This window comes from Asterias rubens, chromosome 9 (assembly GCF_902459465.1).
Source record: "Asterias rubens chromosome 9, eAstRub1.3, whole genome shotgun sequence".
NCBI lineage: Eukaryota > Metazoa > Echinodermata > Asteroidea > Forcipulatida > Asteriidae > Asterias > Asterias rubens.
In genome coordinates, this window is record NC_047070.1 from 1,775,692 (window position 1) to 1,796,704 (window position 21,013).

Sequence of the window (21,013 nt, forward strand, 5' to 3'; positions counted from 1 at the left end):
TGGTTCAATTGCAACACCGCCCTCACTCGGTAACAGATCATTTTCCATTAATTTGCATAACAGTAGCGTAGCAACGGTAACAATGAACTACCGCGCTAGAGATGGTCAAAAGTTGAACTTCAAAATGTACCCGAAAACATAATCCTACAAATATACACAAAAATACACAAAGGTTACCCAATACGCTCAAATATGTTTTATCTAATCTTTTTGTTATCCTTTGAGTTAAAGTTTGTTTGGAATTTTCTATAAACAGTTGAAACTGTCCAAATAAAGACTGGCGGATGAATTAGGTAGTGGTATGGGATTTGTAGTTCCGGCCGGCCGTAAACATTGTGACCAAAATGGCGACCAAAATGTCATTCGGGAATTTATTTCACGGTAAACTCGGCGCTAGCGGGGCTGCCAGTGGGCAGGCTAGCGCCGATGTGACGCCAGAATTGCATCTGAAGATGTCAAAGAAGATCGCACAACTCACAAAGGTAAGTGGCATTAACAAAAATCTTGTAAATCGGTAAAACTTAATTGCAAAATAATTTGCACTCTACGCCTCGTATTAATGAACGGGAAGTCGTGTATTTCCGACACATGTACCCTGATGATGAGCTGACACGACTTGAGTAAGTTGAGTTGGGTCCTACTAACCGTATTAAAGTCGACAACAACCGACAACGCAGACGTTTGTAATTTTTCTGCTGAGTCTGGCTCCCAGTCCGACTCAATCCGAGCCTGAACTGAATCTGATTAAAATTAGTCATGAAAGTTCAAGTGACATCAAAACAGCCACGAGTACAGAGTATTTATGAGTAAGAATTTCATTGTCAAAATTGTTCGAAGGGGATTTCGAAATTGTTCTGGGATTTTTTGAGTAATTTGGCAAAAAATGTGCGTAATTATTGTGCTGTACATTGATAATATTGTGTTTTTCTAAAAATAACTTTGGTTTATATAGATTTAAAAAACAATATAAGGCTCCCCTGAAACTTATTAGTTTCTAGAATTGTACATTGTGTTCAGTTCAGAATATACAATACAATTACAAATCAAACTGAAGTTATTGCTTTCTGAACATTCAGAAATGGTCTAATGAACATTCTGAAAATGTATTGTTTGTGTTTTGCCCCAAGCTAGACTTTTTGATATATGAAGTTTCACAAAAAGAATGACTGAAAAAGAGTGGGAATAAGCTTTTCTCCAAGTTTACTTGATCCATTATTTCAGTAGCTGTGTGAATGTTTGTCTTGAATAAAAAAAAAAGTATATTATATAGTAACTTTTATTTCAACACGATTTCTCTGTGTTTAGGTTATCTATGCATTAAACACCAAGAACGATGAGCACGAAGCAGTTGTCAATAGTCTGAAAGAAACTCATGAGCAAGAACTTCAACAGCTCGTTCTTCAAACCAAAGATAAGATCGCTTCCTACCAGAATCGCATCGGCCAAGAAGCGGAACTCCGTCAAAGAATATCATCCTTGGAAACATCACTGAGAGACCATGAAAACCACAGACAAAATGCAATAGTACAATTCACCGATTTCAAACGTCAAGCCGAGCAGAGAGAATCAAATCTCAAAGCAGATCATTCTCAAACTGTACTCGGTTTATCGCAAGATCTCCTTGCAATCAAGAGGAACTTTGAAGAGAAATTGAAGCAGTTTGAAGATACGAGACGTAGGACTGAATTAGAACGAATTAACAACATTTCAGAGCTGCGCAAAACACATGCAACAGAAGTGGATGAATTGAAACAATGTTTAGAATCTAACCAGAATGGTCTTACTCAAGAAAGGCAAGATCTCATCGATCAGTACGAGGCAAACATTAAGAAACTTCATGAGCAGTTTGACGAGCTTCAAAGGGAAAAGAATCAATCCTCTGAAGACTATGAGGCAAAACTAAGCAAAGCTCAAGCTTTCTATGAAAGAGAACTCGCAGCATTACGAGATGGTGAACTGCGTAAGAATGCTGAAGATTGGAGAGAGAAAGAGGCCGTTCTTAGAAGACAATATTCTGAGAAACAACACGAAATGGAGAATCAGATTGAAGGTCTGTCGATGCAACTTGCTGTGTGTGAGGAGGATTTGGTCTTGAGTAAGGAAAAATTATTGAAGGCAGAAAATGAGCTCAAATCCAAGGAAAGTGATTCAAGCAGTTATAGCCAACAGGTAACTATTTTTCTTTCCTTTTCATTCCATTGGTTTCAATATCAAGCAGGCCTGTATGCTTCATTTGTGAAAGGGCAAGGGCACGGATGCATTTGCTCCTTGGTGACGGGCACACTAGTGTCAGGTCTAGGAAAATGCAAATTTATACTGGAGCATTTCAAGGGCACCAATGCATTTGCTCCTTGGTGATGGGCACTCTTTAGTGTTAGGTCTAGGAAAATGCAAATTTATACTGGAGCATTTCAAGGTCACATATGACCAGGGGGCATGGCATTGTGAAGTATTGAAACTACAAGGGAAACTGACCCAGTTAAATTAAAAAAGTTTTCCGGTTGATCGAAGATAAGTTTACTAGGTAGACAAGATTTGAATTATGCAATCTTTAAAACAAGGACATTGACAAAATAGGGAGACTGCCAACTTTACGGCTAGAAAGCTCGTTTGGTAGAGTGCCGGCATTTGTAACCCAAAATTATCTTCAGCAAAATCAACTGTATTTTTGTTTTAGATATTTTAAAAATATTTTCATTGAAAGCACCACTTACAATTTAGAAGTTGTCACAACCCAATTAGAACGGGCCAACAACTATAACAACATCCACAAATGATTGTTAAACATGGTTATTATTTGTCTTTATGAGGAAACTATTTTAGTGAACAAGCAATGAGCCCACAGATTTGAGCTTATTTCTACACACAGTAGCAAACTACTTATTATAGCTTAGCTTAGAGGGACTTAAAAATCTAGCTTAAAAGCAACCATTTGTGCTCAGAGTGGTATTTGGAACTTCTTATGTGTCAACAAAGGATGTGTCAACAATTAGAAAAGCTATCCTCCTCTGCTGTTTAAGCCCCTATCATCATGTGGCCTTGATTGACTCGACTGTTCTCTAAAGAATGCTTCTTACTGTACAAATCACAGGAAAGATTTGCTTTAAAGGCACTGGACACTTTTGGTACTCAAAATAATTGTTAGCATGAAAACTTACTTGGTATCGAGCAATGGAGAGCTGTTGATTTGTGTGGATCATTGTATTCTACTTATTGCAATATCTCTCTAACCAATATGCATTTTATAACAAACGACTTTTATAGACCAACTCGTTCGATCCAATGCAACGTGTCCCTTTAAGTAGTTTTGTAGTTTTGAGAAAGAAGTAATTTCTTACTCAAGTATTAAAATGCTCACAGGCCCGAAGTCTTTTAGCATCTTTGTATCTAAAAACACACAAATTTTTGCAACAAGGGTGTTTTTTCTTTCATTATTTTCTTGCAACCTCGACGACCAATCAAGTTTAAAACTTCACAGACTTGTTATTTTACGCATGTTTTGGGATACACAAAGTACAAACTGGTCTTTGACACTTACCAAAGGTGGCCAGTGTCTTTAAAGGGAAACAGATAACTCAAATTGTCTCATGATGATATTTTTATCTTTATTTATTGTAATCCATGGAATGTGAGGAGGGGGGGGGGCACTTCATTCAATAGGCATTACAATTTATTATAATATTACATTTCTTTTTCCATGATTCCAGGATTCCAATAAGTGCATTTAAGGCTTACTTCATATGTACATTATTCCTATTGATATATTTTAAAGTTAAATGGCAACCTAAATACCAAAGCTGGAATCACGATGGGGGCAGTTGCCTTCGTTGTCCAGATGCCCAGTGGCTTCAGAATGTTCCCCGCTGACTTTTATTTCAAAACATTGTGCTGTTAAAAATATCAGGGCAGATGTACTGGTACCTGCTGTGTTTTGCAAACTTCTTGCTGGCTAAAATAATCCTATCCTCTGATTTTGGCAAGCTGGCGCCTACATGTACTGCACATAATAAACATCTAAATAATCCTGTCAGTGTCTAGTCCCATACAAGACAGCTTTAAGATTGTCCTAGTACAGTAGTATTTAGATGGAGCCAAAGAGAATGATTAGCATATTGGGCAGATAATAGCTGGAGAGGCAGGAGAAGTATCAACATAGAGTAAGGGTCTCAACAAGGGACTTCTATCAAGGCCAGACACTTGATAGACTGGTGTGATAAGGCAGTAAAGTGGTACATATTCATGCAGATGGTTAGTCTTGGTGCAAGACGTTCTTATTGAGTTCCAAGGTCAACCTCTATGGTAAACACCATAGGCCCCATTCACTCACTGCTACACACGTTAATAACAACTTCTTGAACCAAGACTAGCAGATAGTTTGCAGAGCTGAAGGAAACTTAGCTTAGTAAACATGGCCAACAATGTTCAGCTGTAGCTACTCCTCAATGCTAAATCGCCTTGAGTGTCACTGAGCGAAGGATACTTATAAGCTGTATTAGAAGCCACTATTATGTAAAGTAGCAACCTGCCACACCCCTTCATTCCAGAGGGTTGATATAAAGTGTGGTTATGATTTTAACATATTTGAGAAGACAAATTATTTTGGCACTGGACACTATCAGTAATTACTTAAAATATTTATTAGCATAAAACCTTACTTGCTAACGAGCAATGGAGAGCTGCTGATAGTATATACATCAGCTGCTGATGTGAGAAACAGCTCCCTCTGAAGTAGGCCTAACATAGTTTTGAGAAATAACCAATTGACTTCGACAACCAATTGACCTCAATTTTTCATAGGTTTGTTCTTTTATGCATTGATGTTGAGATACACCAAGTGAGAAGACTGTTTTTTGACAATTGACAATAGTGAATGAACAGTGTCTTTAAAGGGTTTGGGTACTGTTTGTAGGACACAAAACACAATGTCCACAGATTTGCATTTGGTGTAGAAAGCATCCCTTAGAATATTAGTTGCCGAGGTTAAGCTTGGGCGATATGATATTATCGAATATCGCGATATTAATTTGGAAACGATTTCGATATCGGATGGATTTGGTTTTAATCGAAATATCGATATATCGCGATATATCGCGATAATCTTGCACCCCATAGGTTTGGAGTAAAACCAGAAGAATAGGTCATTAGAACACCTCTCTTAAGCTATGACTGTCTCTTCTACAACTTTCACTTGGAGTTTGAAGACTGATGATGTCAAATTTAATTAATCGCGATTATATCGAATATCGCGATATATTGTCGGCGATATATCGTGAATAAAACAAAATCGATATCGCCCAAGCTTAGCCGAGGTGCTCTAGTATTTTTTAGGAATGAGTAAAACAATGTCACAAAAATAGTGTTTGTCTAAGGAGTTGCTTAGAGGCTGGTAACAAAAAATTAATGAAAACATTCACTTTGAAACACAACCTTGTGAAATTCTGTTTGATTTCTGAACGAAGAGAAAACACAATTGAAATCTTTTACACACTGAGTTTATATTGTCTGAATTAAAATATATCTGTGAACCAATTATCAAAGAAAATAATTAATCATGACTGTCTCTTCAGGAATGTGTTAATTAGTCTATTAAATGATAGAAATGTAATGTGTGCACATCACCTAGCAATGACCAGACAAAACGGACCTACAAAATCTCAACAGATATTACATTTTAAATTGAACTTGTAAATTATATTTGTGTGTTCTGGGAAGATGTTGATGCATACTAAAAAGATTTTTAAATCTCAGGGCGACTTGAAAATAAAATTGTGTTGCATGTAAACATATTTACTGAACGTTTGATTTGATTTTCTGTGGAACTACATCGATTTGGTTCTGGGTGCATTAGTTCTAATGCAAACTATGATACCCAGTAAGAAAATAATGAAACTGTGCAGAAAAAATAAACTGTAGTATGAAAGGTGAAATTCTTAAGTCACTCTGGGTAAGGAGTGCTCGCTTCAATGATTGATAGTGAAAGCATAAACATAGGAAGACAGCTTGGAATACTCAAAAAAAAAAAAAAAAACGATGAACGAGAAATTAAATGCCAACTGTGCAATGTGTGCATGTGGACTTCAGGCCTGGAATTTGATCTTTGAAAGGGCAAGGCCATTTCATTTTGCAAAGAGCGCTTCCATTGAATATTATGGTCTACTCTATTGAGAACTTTGGAAAGAGCACCAAGGCCAATACTGGGAGCAACGAAGGCCATGGCCTCCTGGGCACCTTGGCCTGTGTGTAATTCCAGGCCTAGGACTTTAAGGAGTGAATTTAGGCCCAGTGACCAGGGGTAATAATGTGAAGTGCTTTGGGCCGCCCTCCTGGTGTGAAAACCGCTATATAAAAACTGGCTATTATTATTATTATTATTATTATTATTATTATCATTGTGAAATAGGGACAATCTATTAATGTCACTAACTATAAAGTTTCAATTCATAACTCTACCCTTTCCTTCTTCTTTTTTCTAACATCAAAAATCATTTTCCTCTTTTAAAAACAATTGCAGGAATGTTCTTGTTAATGAATGCTTTTGAAAAGTGAAAGACAGTGTACCAAACATCATTTATTTTACCAACATAAAACTGTTGACAAATTAACAAAAAACATTGCTTGGATCAGCTTAATTCCTCTTTTTATATTCCCATTTGTGCCATTCAAACTTGAAAAGATAAAAACATGTAGCCTAATTCCCTCTTTTTTGGTGAAGTTACAGGTGCATGCCTGAATAATACATGAAACCATAATCTGATTTTCAATGATATAAACAACATCTTAAAAATAGGTTTGTCAAAAAAGGTTGTCAATAAATTTGTACTTATTTTGATGCTGTCTATTCAAACAACTTTTTGTGGGTTTTTGAATAATTTTTTGATATTTTATGACTTGTCTGTCCTACAGCTTCTTGAGGCAAAGCAAGATTCATCTCAAGCAATGACAAGATTAAAACAGATTCAAGGAGAACTAGCAGCATCCAGAGAAAGATGCCAAGACCAGGCTAATGATCTTATCAAAAAATCAAGTAAGTAATGACCTTCTTAAGGGGTGATAATTTTCTCCTACTTAAAACTGCTCTGGTCTTAATGTTTAAACCAACTCAAAATAAACAGCTATGCACAAGCATGCATTTAGCAAACTTTCCACCATGACTCCTCTTAAATCCTTCACAATCCAACCCATTGGTCTCCCTGAATTTGAAATAACCATGAACAAACATTCCAATTTTGTTCATTCAATCGAAAATAGACAGCTTTTTACTAGCACAACATTTGGCAAACTTTCAAAACCTCTACAGTCCAACCCATTGCTCTCTCTGAATTTGATGGATTCCTTAGTAGACAAACTAACCATTGGTAAACATTCCAAAGTTGTTAGTATTCACAAGTCTGGATTAGTCCACCTGATTTTAAACAAGAATTAACATAAATGTATCTTTCTGATTCATTAATGGTATCAATCACAACCAGTATAATATGCAAAGAAATTTACACTCAAATACTCTTACTTTTACATTTCAAAAAATGTATTATTCACATCCAAATGGAAGAAATATCAGCATTTTAAACAAGTAGGTTGCACAGTTTCTGATAGCCCACAGGGCAAGTTGAGAGGTGGTGTTTACTAGCCTGTAGCAGTTTTGACTAAACAATGTATGCCAGGCTAGCCTGTAGCAGTTTTGACTAAACAATGTATGCCAGGCTAGCCTGTAGCAGTTTTGACTAAACAATGTATGCCAGGCTAGCCTGTAGCAGTTTTGACTAAACAATGTATGCCAGGCTAGCCTGTAGCAGTTTTGACTAAACAATGTATGCCAGGCTAGCCTGTAGCAGTTTTGACTAAACAATGTATGCCAGGCTAGCCTGTAGCAGTTTTGACTAAACAATGTATGCCAGGCTAGTCTGTGGCAGTTTTGACTAAACAATGTATGCCAGGCTAGCCTGTAGCAGTTTTGACTAAACAATGTATGCCAGGCTAGTCTGTAGCAGTTTTGACTAAACAATGTATGCCAGGCTAGCCTGTAGCAGTTTTGACTAAACAATGTATGCCAGGCTAGCCTGTAGCAGTTTTGACTAAACAATGTATGCCAGGCTAGTCTGTAGCAGTTTTGACTAAACAATGTATGCCAGGCTAGCCTGCAGCAGTTTTGACTAAACAATGTATGCCAGGCTAGTCTGTAGCAGTTTTGACTAAACAATGTATGCCAGGCTAGTCTGTAGCAGTTTTGACTAAACAATGTATGCCAGGCTAGCCTGTAGCAGTTTTGACTAAACAATGTATGCCAGGCTAGCCTGTAGCAGTTTTGACTAAACAATGTATGCCAGGCTAGCCTGTAGCAGTTTTGACTAAACAATGTATGCCAGGCTAGCCTGTAGCAGTTTTGACTAAACAATGTATGCCAGGCTAGTCTGTAGCAGTTTTGACTAAACAATGTATGCCAGGCTAGCCTGTAGCAGTTTTGACTAAACAATGTATGCCAGGCTAGCCTGTAGCAGTTTTGACTAAACAATGTATGCCAGGCTAGCCTGTAGCAGTTTTGACTAAACAATGTATGCCAGGCTAGTCTGTAGCAGTTTTGACTAAACAATGTATGCCAGGCTAGTGTTAAGGGCGAGCCTTGGGCCAAATTTCATAAAGCTGCTAAGCTCAAAAATTTGCTTAGCATGAAAGTTGTTCCTTGATAAAAACACAGGATTACCAACCAAATTTCCACGTGATTTTCATGATAAGCAAACAACAGTTAAATACCAGTAACAAGCCGTATGCAACAAATGGAAATTAGGTTGGTAATCCTGTTTTTTGTCAAGGAAGAAATTTCATTCAAATTGTTGTGCTCAGCAGCTCTATGAAATTGGGCCCTGGTTTAATTGTTTTACATGAGGCTCTGATGTGTTTTACAATAACAGGCAAGATTGGTACCCTGGAAGCCACCAGATTGAGTAATGAATCAACGATAAATGACCTCCGAGCGTCTCTTGCCAAACTAGAAGACAAACTTCAATGGATGGAGAAGGAGCGACAGAGTCTTGAAAGCAGCAAAAAGAATCTCTCTCAGGAGCAGAGCAGTCAGCTTCGATCTCTGGAAAAGGTACGTGTTTGTGCATGGTTGGTATTTAAAGACAGTGGACACTACTGGTAATTGTCAAAGACCAGTCTTCTCACTTGGTGTATCTCAACATATGCATCAAATAACAAACCTGTGAAAATTTGAGCTCAATTGGTCGTCGAAGTTGCGAGATAATAATGAAAGAAAAAACACCCTTGTCACACGAAGTTGTGTGCGTTCAGATGGTTGATTTCGAGACCTCGAGTTCTAAACTTGAGGTCTCGAAATCAAATTCGTGGAAAATTACTTCTTTCTCAAAAACTACGTCACTTCAGAGGGAGCCGTTTCTCACAATGTTTTATACCATCAACCTCTCCCCATTACTCGTCACCAAGCAAGGTTTTATGCTAATAATTATTTTGAATAATTACCAATAGTGTCCACTGCCTTTAAATAAGAAAATTATGCGATTTCGCCCAACTCACAAGGCTGTACGGCCACTCCAAGGTGAGGGCTACACTTAACTGATTTGCCGTAATGCTAATAAACCAAAATCAACTGTCACCAGGAACACGTTGCCACATGTATGTACTTCCTGGGGCAGAAACAGGGTTACTCCCTTCACACAAGGATGTAGGCTTGGGTATCATCCACTATGGGGCCTGCATTACCTTCTCAACTTTTTACAAAGCAATTTATGGTTGAGTGGCTTTGCTCAAGGGCACAAGTGTCATGACTGGGAATCAAACCGACATTTTGCTATACAAATATATAATATATTTGCAATGTGTGTTAAGCACTAGTGTTGTACTTTCATAAGTTTTGTGGCAGAAAAAATCCACTTGCATATCACTCGGATGGGATTCGCACCCTGACTCTTGTATGCTTGAGCAGATGTCTTACCACTGGGCCACCGGGCTAGCCCGATTACTAGAGGCAGTTCAAATCTATCAAAAGTAATTAATGTTTTCAATTGTTTTTGATATTTCCTAAGGCTCTGGATGAGTTATCAATCGAGAAACAAACCATGAAGGAGAAATATGAGAAGGAACTTGAGTTTACAAGAACCAACAGTAAAGATGAACGGACGAGACTTGCCAAAGATCACGAGGCACTGATTGGTAGAATACAACGAGAGCATAAAGAAGAGAGAACGCTAGCTAACACAGCTGCTGCACAAGACATTGCCAGGCTGAGAGAGGTTAGTAGTAAGGACACTATTAGAATTTTTTGTAATGTTTTTTTTTATTTTTAAATTAGATATATTGCCCAACTCACAAGGTCAGACGGCCACCAAGTTAAGGGCTATACTTAATGATTGGGACTGTCGATCTAAATCAACTGTCGCCAGGGACATGTTGCCACCTTCTTCTGGGGCTGAAACAGGGTAACCCCCTTGACTTTCCATATGGTCTTGTTGCAAGGTTTATTCCATTCAGTAGGACCACAAAGTCTGTTTTGGAAAGTGAGATCAGCGACACAACATTTGTGCAGAAAGTTATTGACAAACCCTAACAAGTGGGTTTTTTATCTTGAGTGTAAAGTGCTTTTCTGTATATCTAAAATACTCAAAGTCAATTTAAATTAAATTTATGTTTCTGTGATTAAAGTCTATTTTATTTATTTGTTATTTTTCTGTAGGAGTTAGAAAAGACTTTAGAAGAGACTACTCAGAGGCTTTCCAGCGAGCTCAACGCCGTCCAGTCCCAACTCGACAACACGAGAGAAGAACTGACCAAGAAACTAGAGACAGCCGAGGCGGAGTGTAGACGTCTTCAAGATATTCTTGATCAGAATAAACAAGGTCTAGGATCAGCTACTACCGAGATCACCAGCTTGAGCAAAGCTAACGCTGGACTCAAAGTAGATCTAGAGACATTGCAGAAAGAGCTGAGAGACTCAAAGAATCAGAGTCTGGCGTTCAGGGTGGGTAAAGGAGAACCTCTTGACAATGTTGTAATACTTTCTGCGATGAAACATTTCAGACCTTTAAAGCAATCGCACAACATCGGTAAACAGTATTGTACAAAGGCCCACACTTCTTGTATCACAACTTATATATGAAATAACAAACCTGTGAAAATTTAGGCTCAATCGGTCATCGGAGTCGGGAGAAAATAACGGGGAAAACCCACTCCCTTGTTTCCGCACGTTTCGCCGTGTCATGACATGGGTTTAAAATAAATCCGTTATTCTTCATATCGAGAACTGATAATTGTTTTAATGTTTTCTCAAAAAGTAAAGCATTTCATTGAACAATATTTCAAGGGAAGTGTTTCACCATTACCTTCTGTAAACCCTGTACGTTATTTGTAAATCTGTGAACTTTTAATTTTTGTTCTGTTCAGAAAGTGTCCAATGGCTTTAACTGAATTCAGACTTTATAGTGCTCAAGTCCGTCACTCACTGACGCTCATGGCACTCGTACATTATAACCCTTTATCACTGGTCCATTTATTTCATTCCTTTAAAAAGCTCAGCTCCCTGGGGAATAAACAGCCTGAACTACAAAGTATTTGGCGCACTAAGCTAAATCAATCACAAGAACCATCTCTGCCGTCACAGGTACCCATTTACCCCTGGGTGAAGAGAAGCATTTACAGTTAAGTGTCTTGCTCAAGGACACAAGTGTCACGACAGGGATTCGAACCCACACCCTGACAACTAAGCCACCAAAACTAGAATTTGTTGCTCTAAACCACTTGGCCATTACCATTTAACACCCCATATAAATAAAGGCACTGTGGACATGAAGTGGTGACTTGATATAAAAGAGTAGTGACTACAAATGTATCTACTTTATCCCATCAACTGTTTATTGTTTATTTGTATCTATTTGATTCTTCAGACCGAACTGGACAGGTTGAAACACACTCATGAAACCAAGATGGCCGAAGCTAAAGAGGAATTAAAATCAAAACTCAACCAGTTATCAAAAGATCTTGACGGACAATGGACGGATACACTCAGGTACTAAGACATTTAGAGCTCTCTGTCCTTAACCTTTCCCCCATTTTAATTTGTTGTTGAGAATATCGTTGTTACTTTAAAACTATGACTTAATCAAGTTAAAACATCAACCATTTTGGTAACATTTTGGTAATTACTCAAAATGAATGTTTATGACCATAAAAACTTGGAAACAAGCAAAGGAGAGCTGTTGATAGTATAAAACATTGTAAGAAACGACTCCCTCTGGAGTAACATCGAATTTTAGAAAGAGGTAATTTTTCACTACAATATTTGAATCGGAGAAAGATTTCAGGATCAAAGCCTTTTTTAGGTATCTAAAAGCACACACAATTATGAAACAAGTGTGACTTTGATGACTAGTTGAGCCCAAATTTTCACAGGTTTGTTAATTTATGCATATGTGAGATACACCAAGTGAGAATACTGGGCTTTAACAATTACCAAAGGTGTCCAGTGCCTTGTAGCTATATTCTAAGGTATTCTAAAAAAGTTATCAGAAAAACTATTTAGTTCATTTGGATTCTCAAAACGCAGTGATTAACAGACAACTTACTGGATGAGTTATGATTTTGATTTTAGGAAAGAATGTGACAAGCTTCAGAGTGAGTTAAATGAACAACATCATGAAGACAAGAAAGCTGGTTTGACTCAACTAGCCTTGATGAAGGAACAAGAACTAGAAGCATCTAAGATTGGATGGGAAAACAAACTCAAGGAACTTCTTAAAGAGGTATGAACAATAAATTGTTCCTTTATTTACTACTACTTATAATAAAGGGAATTTATAATGCACCTGTATCTAGTTTAAAGGGTTTTGAAAAAAAATTGTAGATCAAGTTATTTGCCATGACATGATTCATGAACTCCCTTCTCACTGGGAATGAAGATGTTTGTAATAAAATTTACCTGTTTTTTCAGCTTCATTATCACCAAGTTTTTTTGGGGAAAAACAAGTTAAAATCACAGAGCAATGTTTTCACGAGAGTTGTGTAAATCCGTTGTGCATGCTAAAATAATTTTTAAATGGAGGGCAATTGTGTTTACCATAATATTGTAAGCATTAATATTCATGAAATCAAAATTTTGAATTGAAAAAGAAAAAACTAAGCCAAAAAAAAAACATGACTGAGATTTTGCTATTTTTTACAATCTGTTGTGAAAGGGCAATCCAACCAATTTTGTTTTTTATATCCTAATAGCCAATAAGCACTCACATAATAGTGTTGACCTCTTATCTGTACCTCATTATTCTCTAGGTATCTCAACTAAGGAATGCGTTATCTTCAAAAGCAGATCAAGCACAGAGTGAGCTCGTGACGTTGCAGGGACTTGCCGACCAAAAACTCAATAAATTGAAATTTGAGATGGCCGCTCTCGTAGAGGAACATGCAAGGGCTATCAGTTTACTCAAAGCAGACAAGGAGAAAGAAGGAGAGACCTTGAGGCAAGAGAAAGAGGATGCCTTAAAGGTGGGTTACAGGACTTGGTAGTGTACCAAGTTAACGGTGCTTAAAGGCACAAAACACTTTGGGTAATTACTCAAAATATATATTAGCATAAAAGCAGTACTTGGTAAGGAGTAACGGAGAGCTGTTGATAGTATAAAACACTGTGAGAAACGACTCCCTCTGAAGTAACATATCCTTTGTTTTTCCCTCTAGGAATTAGAAGAGCGCCTAGTAAGCCAGTACAGAGAACAGATGGAAAAGGTGTTGAAGTCCCACAGGGATGCCGTTGAGGCATTACGAGATGAAGCAGAAAAATCACGACAATCCGATAAATACTCGACCAGTTCTCAACATAAACAGGCCATGGGTAAGATCCAGTTGATAAAAGTCAAATTTTGAAAGAATTTTCAAAAAGCTGTAATGAGAAAATAGAATTAGCTTTTGCAAACTGCTTACCAACCAAAAGGAAATAATTATGGTATAAATGCAAAATGGCCTGACATTCAGACCCTAGCAGAGTCTTTCTTGAAGGCTATTTTTCTTCTTCTTTTTTTAGCCTTCGAGAAAGACTCTGCTAGGGTCAAAAACTTCAGGCCGTTACTTTCTTTTTTTGCAAAATCTGTATTGTTTAAATTATTTTTGTCTTACTAACTGTTAATGGAAAAACTTTTCTTAACCCTTTTGATAGTTTTTTTAACCTTTGAGATCATAGTGAATTAAAATGTTATCAGCAAATCTGTGGTGAATGTGCAAGCTGGCTGTTTAACTTTCTCGCTAACCTATGATGTATGCTTATGCTTAAGCAACATTTTCTGCAAAAGTAAGCATGGCAATTTAAGCAGTGCTATAACATTAGCCCCTGGTGAATAAAGTAAATAGATTATCATCGATCCTTCCCCGAAGTAGAAATAAAACTTCTTTTTCTTATTATTACAATGTGATTGCAGAAAAGTTGAAGTTAGAGTTAACCCAGAGACAGATGGCCGAGATGGATCAACTTTCAAGAACACATCGTGGTCAAATGGCTGCCGCTAAAATGGAATTAGAACGCTCGATAGAGATCAAACAACAACAGGTCAGTTTAACGTTCACTACTTCAAACCAATTCAATGTTAGGCCTAAAAAAAAAATATGTTGGATTGCCCTATCCCGACCGACCGTAAAATGAGGAAAGTCTCGGTCGCGGTTTTTTTTATATTTTTTTTTACACTTCAGAATTGTGATTTCATGAATATTTTATGCTCACAAAATGGTAGATTTGACACAAATATTTATTTTCGGCCGACTACTTACTGTCGTCAACAATAATTATCCAGCAGTGCAACCATGGTGCAACACAGTCGTGGTATTCAACGGTCACAAACGCGCATTGGAGATCGATTTCCCTCTCACACATATCAAACCGCACGCATCTTATCCGACGTCACGATTTTACAAGGAACCAGTCTAACAATCCATTGAACAACAGAGGGCGCTGTTGCCAGTAATGCCCTTATATGGTATCGCTCGTTTATTGAATGGACGAAAAACACGGTGAATGAAATGACTCTCGGAAATAGTTTTGGAAGGATTTTGCCAAAATAAAGATGCAAAAAGAGTGCTTGAAGCGAGATATATAAGATGAAATACCTTGCTTGTTTGACAAACAGATCTTTCATGAAATGTTTATGCAGTTTTAGCAGGGCATTCTTTGACATCTCAAAAAAACAAAAAAAAATATCCCGACCGACCGACCCAAGCAAAAAATCGGGTGAAAGGGCAATCCAACATATTTTTTTGGGGGGCCTTATGTGCATTTTAAAGGGTTTGGGAACTTTTTGTATGACACACAACACAAAAGTCCACAGATTTACATTAAACTTACACCGTTTAATGATAATGATAGTAGAAACCTTCCCATAAAATATTACTTGCTGCTGTGCTGTAGTTTTTGAGAACTGAGTAAAACAATTGCATGAAAGTTATTTTAGCATGTACAACGGATTTACTCAACTCCCCTGAGAAACTTACTCTGTGATTTTCACTTATTTTCTCACAAACATGAAGACTAATGAAGTTCAAACTTCTACAGGAAAAATATATTACATACATCTTCATGCACAGTGAGTAGGGATTCGTGTCTTGGCCAACAACTTGATCTACAAAAGTTCCCAAATTCAGACACCCAAACAAAACAAACAAGCACCACTAACTTCTCATCTCTTAATAATAGGAGAAAGAAATGAAGTTCCGAGAGCAGGAGTTGAAAGAAGATGTTAAGCAACGAGACAGACACATCGATAATGTTGAGAAACACCTTGAAGATGTCAAGCAAGAGATCACCAGGCTGACTAAGGAGTTGAAGTTCAAAGGTCAAGAGGTGTTAAAGGTCAAGAGTGAGGCTGATGAACATCTCAGGTCAGTTGGTTATACACATAATAGTAGGGACTTTTCGTTTTCGACGACGGATGGTTCTGCGACGGTAAAGATGACATTTGGCGTCATCTGCGCATGCGTCGGCTTTGAGGACAGTCGTCCCTCAATTTCTATGACAGTACTTGGGATGAATCTTCGTTGTGCTGAAAACGACAACGTTTAGCTGAACAACCGTCGCAGAACCATCCGTCGTCGAAAACGAAAAGTCCCTATTCATCACCGATGCTAAAACATAGAATTCTAACTGCCTCTAGTTACTGGGCAATCTCAGTGTTCTAGTTGGTAAGACATCTGCTCTAGATTGGCAAAAGTCGTGGGTTCGAATCCCACCCAAGTTATATGCCTGGGATTTCTTTCACAGCACTTGATAAAGTACTCAGTATACAGCATTTACACACATCAGTGTTAGGGTAAAACCATAGAGCAAGCAGGCCTGATACTTCACGGAGGCAACGGAGGCGATTGCCTCCGTTGCCCCTTGTCATTGCCTTGGTGCCCTTGAAATGCTCCAGTAGAAATTTACAATTTCCTCATAGGGTGCCCTTTGCCCAAGAGAAAATGCCTTGGTGCCCTTGCCCTTTCAAAAACGAAGCATACAGCCCTGGAGCAAGGATGGTCAAACCAAATAATATCTAGTTGGTTATTGACCCAATTCACCTGACATCATCATCGAATAATCATGGATGAGCCATATTGGTGGGCAATGTCACTGGGCATTATTCATTGAAGTGCGCATATTAGGCGACGCAGCGTTTACACGTAAACCTAACTGCAAACCAAAACGGTGAGCGTGGCACAGTCGCCGCGTGTGACGTGGGTGCAAGGGGTCAATAGTTATATTTATGTTTGAAAGTAAATGGTTGGCTGAGGTGGTAAAGTATTGGGATTGGACAATCAACTCATTTTGCTTGATCGCATCACATTTTCTTTTACTCCGATTATTTGATTTTTCTTCCTGATTTGTTGGTCAAAACAGAAAGCAAGAGGAGAGACTCATCGAAGCTCACAGCCAAGACATGGACGCTCAAGCAGCAGAGCATATCCAAGAAACTCAGAATATGCTCGGAGAGTTCAACCGAGCGCAGGAATTACTCAAAGATAAGATCTCAGCTCTACAGATTATGTGAGTATCAAATGTTGAAAGTGTTTCTGAATTCAAAACTTTATTAGAGCTGGGTAGCATAGAATCGTAGTGGTTAGCAGAAACAGGTTGTCAGCTAAACGTGGTTATTTGTACTGTTTGTGACTGGTTTTTAATAGTGCTTAAACAGAGAAATTCGTAAGCAGTATTGTCTTGGGATGAAATAAGACAGAAATTGTTTTACTTCAATCTCACAGTAACCTGTAAAGACCAAATATGTAAAATTGGTAACCTGACTATATTGTTAATTTTTGCTGTTGATTGTTTTAGGTTGGAGGAGGCTGAAGAGCGATATCAGAGTCGAGATTCCAGACCAGAAGACCTAGAGCAGATTGCGAGACTCAAGGACATGGTGTCAGAGAAAGAGGCCATAATGCAGAAACTTGTGGTACGTTGATTTTCTATTAATTCACTCAATCATTTTACTAATAATAGTAATAATGGATTCTTATTTAGCGCTTATTCGTCACTCAGTAACGCTCAATGCGCTTCATCATACAGTATTTTCCTCCAAGGTAAATGGGACTAAGTTGAATTATAAGACCATCTCTTTTTACATAGCACCATGTAATGGTTTACAAGGTGCTGTGGCGCAAAATGCAGCCAGTCAAACCAGGAACACAGGGGCGAACCCCTTCTCTTTTTGAAAAGTGCACTGGGTTCTTTTTCCCACCGAACTTAGGAAAGTACCGAGTACATGTATACAGTTCGCATACACATATTGTGGTCAATAAAGTTCATTCTCAAATTGGATTAAATCTGATTGTTTTGATTTGTTCACAGGATGAGAAACGCTACTTCCAGTTGGAGCTGATCAATCGAGAAACTAATTTCAATAAAGTATTCAACATGAACCCAAATGTTGGAGTCCTGGATCCGTTCGCCTATAAGGTAGAACTTTCTATCATTTCTAATTCTTGAAAGAATAAAAAACATGCACAATATTCTTCCCTCTCTAGTCTAATTTTTGATAGATTTGCCTTTGGAAAAATCGTTATTGAATAGCCTGAAAAAATCTAATATTACTAAACCATACGCCACAACAACAATAATTATAATAAAGACTTGTTATGTGCACATATCCACCCTGCTGGGTGTTCAAGGCTGTGACATAAGATAAGTTCAAGGCGCAGTAAAAAAAACAAAAAACAAAACAGACACAACAAGATTATACGATGAAAACCTGTGACATAAGATAAGTTTTGAGAAGACAAGATCTTAGATTAGGTGGTAGAGAGTTCCAGATGCGTGGCGCAGCTAAAGAAAAAGACCTAGTAGGTCTGCGCTCAACAATTATTTTCCTACATTTTTCACATGACCAAATATCATGCCTGAAGAAAGAAACTAAAAAGTTGTGAATGAATGAATAGTCAACCCTTGTTAGAAAGATGTTCTGAATACATGTATAAAGAGTCCATTCTTATGTCCTGAATCACATTTCTGCGTCATGTTGCTTTGTTTTTGGTGTCCTCTTATAACAGCGTTTCTGATATTAAGAGGCAAGTTATCCAGTCCCAGAGATCTTGTTATTAACCAAGAGTCGACAGTACATTTTTAGAGAACAAAATTAAGGCAAGGTTTATTACTTTTTCAAGGATGGTATCTAATTCAAGATACTAACTTCAGCTAAACGTAGAAAGCAGAGTTCTAATAACGTTAGTAAACAATTATAACGCGCCATGTCTGTCAGACTTGACAACCCTGACGCGACTGAGATGAAAGCAAGAAAGCCAGAGGGCTGATGCATGGTGTAGGTAGTAGTAAGACTTACTCAAAAGTTCTTCAAATCGGAAGACAACACAAGCCAATAATACATCAAACAATAATTGATTTTGTGTTTCTTGTATAACAACAGAAAAAGAAAGGAGGTGAGGTAACAAGGGAGGCTCCGCGTTATGTGAGTGCACCGAGCTTAAACACGATGGCTGTGAATGGATCATCAAACAATAATAGTCCGAACCATCAAAGACTGGTACCACTTCCTGATTCACCCATTCATGATATCCAGCTCAATCCAAAGAAACCTCTTATACCACGCCCACCGAGGACTAAGAAGTTCATTAATACATGAGGAACCACGCCCAACAATCACCACTCCCACTAAGGACTAAGAAGGTCATTAATACATGAGGTACCACGCCCACCAATCACCACGCCCACTAAGGACTAAGAAGTTTATTAATACATGAGTTACCACGCCTCCAATCACCACACCCACCAAGGACTAAGAAGTTCATTAATACATGAGGAACCACGCCCACCAACAACAAAGAAGTTCACCATGCCCACTGATGAATAAAAAGTTTATTAACACATGAGGTTACCACGCCTGCTACACAGTATCAACCTCTACCCTCAGAGGAACCCATTTATAATGAATTATAATGGAGCGTCTTGCCCAAGGACACAAGTGTCATGATCGGGATTCGAACCCACATCCTGATGACTAAACTTTGAATTTGGTGCCTTAAACCACTCGACCATGACATCCTACTGCATGATAACTGTACATGTACATTCAATGTTGCAACCATAGTGTGTGACAGTGAATTCCGTAAGCCTTGATTACTGTGTTCTGTGTCTTCTGATATAAAATTTCGTCCAGTTAAACAGGCATGTAGCATTTTTTTGTTTAAGTAAAGCGTCTGTTGGATTTTGTAAATTATAAATATGTAAGTTATATATCATATACATGTATATTATTATTTTTTTTAAAGTGAAAGTCTAACCTGTGAATAGTTTGAGTGGTATGGAATTTTTAATTTGATAGTATCTTTGTATTATTCATATATTAACCAACTTCCGTCCATCTTTGTGTACAAATAACATAAATGAGGCGAAATATATTAAAGAAACCTTTGGTTTATTTCTTACAAATTGTATTATTTACATAAATTAAAGAACTGTACATGTACATGTACATGTAAATGTTTTCAAAGATGTCTTTTTTCAAAAGATTTCTACATCTGCATTGGTAAACACAGCATATAGAACTAGCTGTTGCAAACAACTTACCAACCAAAAGGACTGAGGGTATAAATGCAAACAAAAATAGTTAGTGGCCTGACGTTTCGACCCAAGCAGAATCTTTCTAAAAAATATGAATGTCCACAGATTTGCACTGAACTTACAACATGGTATAAACATGGTGGAAAACTTCTCTTTTAGTATTGATGCTTGAAATGCTAAAGTTTTGAGAAATCAGTCAAACAATATACAATTGTTGCACGCTGTGACGGGGTCCATGGCGTTTTGTACACTCGAGGGGGAAAATGGAACCAAAGGCGAAGCCGAGGGTGCCATTTCCCCTCGAGGGTGTACAAAACCCATGGACCCCAGTCACAACGTGCAACAATTGTTTTGTTATACCTTTGTTTAATTGTTATTCCTCTTCTCGAAGTTCTGTTGTCATCTTCAAACATTGTTACGACGGACTATTCATTGTTTATTAAACAGACGAACAATGTGTATATGCATAAAATAACAAATCTATGAAAATTTTGACTCGATTGGTCCTTGAAGATGCAAGAGAATAATGAAGAGAAAAAAACACCTTTGTTGCACAAATTTGTGTGCTTTCAGATGCTTAACAAATATTACAAGATTTCAGGCCTGAAGTCTTTTAATATTTGAGTAAGAAATTACTTCTTTCTCAAAAACTCGGTACTTCAGAGGGAGCTGTTTACAAATTGATTTATAATAGCAACATCTCTCCATTGCTCATGACCAGGTAAGCTTTTATGCTAACAATTATTTTGAGTAATTTCACTGCCAGTGTCTTTAAACTAATTTACTTACTAGCAAATAACACCTTTACATAGGATTTTTGCTTATCTCAGTCTCTGTACAAAGGGAAAGACAATACTTCTGAAACTAGATTTCCCTCAAGATGATCGCTTGTACTCGTCGACGATTATTAATAACTGCGATTCCTCCTGCTGGAATTTATGATTATAATTGTTGGATAATCTAACAAAACTGTTTTGTAAA

At 37.7% G+C, this 21,013-nt stretch overlaps 1 protein-coding gene across 1 annotated transcript; it reads left to right on the plus strand.

Annotated features, from left to right (window-relative positions):
• Nucleotides 1-344: 344 nt before the first annotated feature.
• Nucleotides 345-20,301, plus strand: LOC117295099 (protein FAM184A-like). The gene is made up of 16 exons (XM_033777668.1): nt 345-482; nt 1,306-2,169; nt 6,904-7,024; nt 8,907-9,088; nt 10,041-10,247; nt 10,688-10,972; nt 11,895-12,016; nt 12,599-12,749; nt 13,276-13,488; nt 13,681-13,834; nt 14,415-14,542; nt 15,680-15,864; nt 16,859-17,005; nt 17,294-17,411; nt 17,807-17,914; nt 18,879-20,301. The coding sequence occupies exons 1-16, from the start codon at nt 345-347 to the stop codon at nt 19,092-19,094; spliced, it is 3,339 nt and encodes a 1,112-aa protein (XP_033633559.1). The 3' UTR covers nt 19,095-20,301.
• The last annotated feature ends 712 nt before the right edge of the window (nt 20,302-21,013 follow it).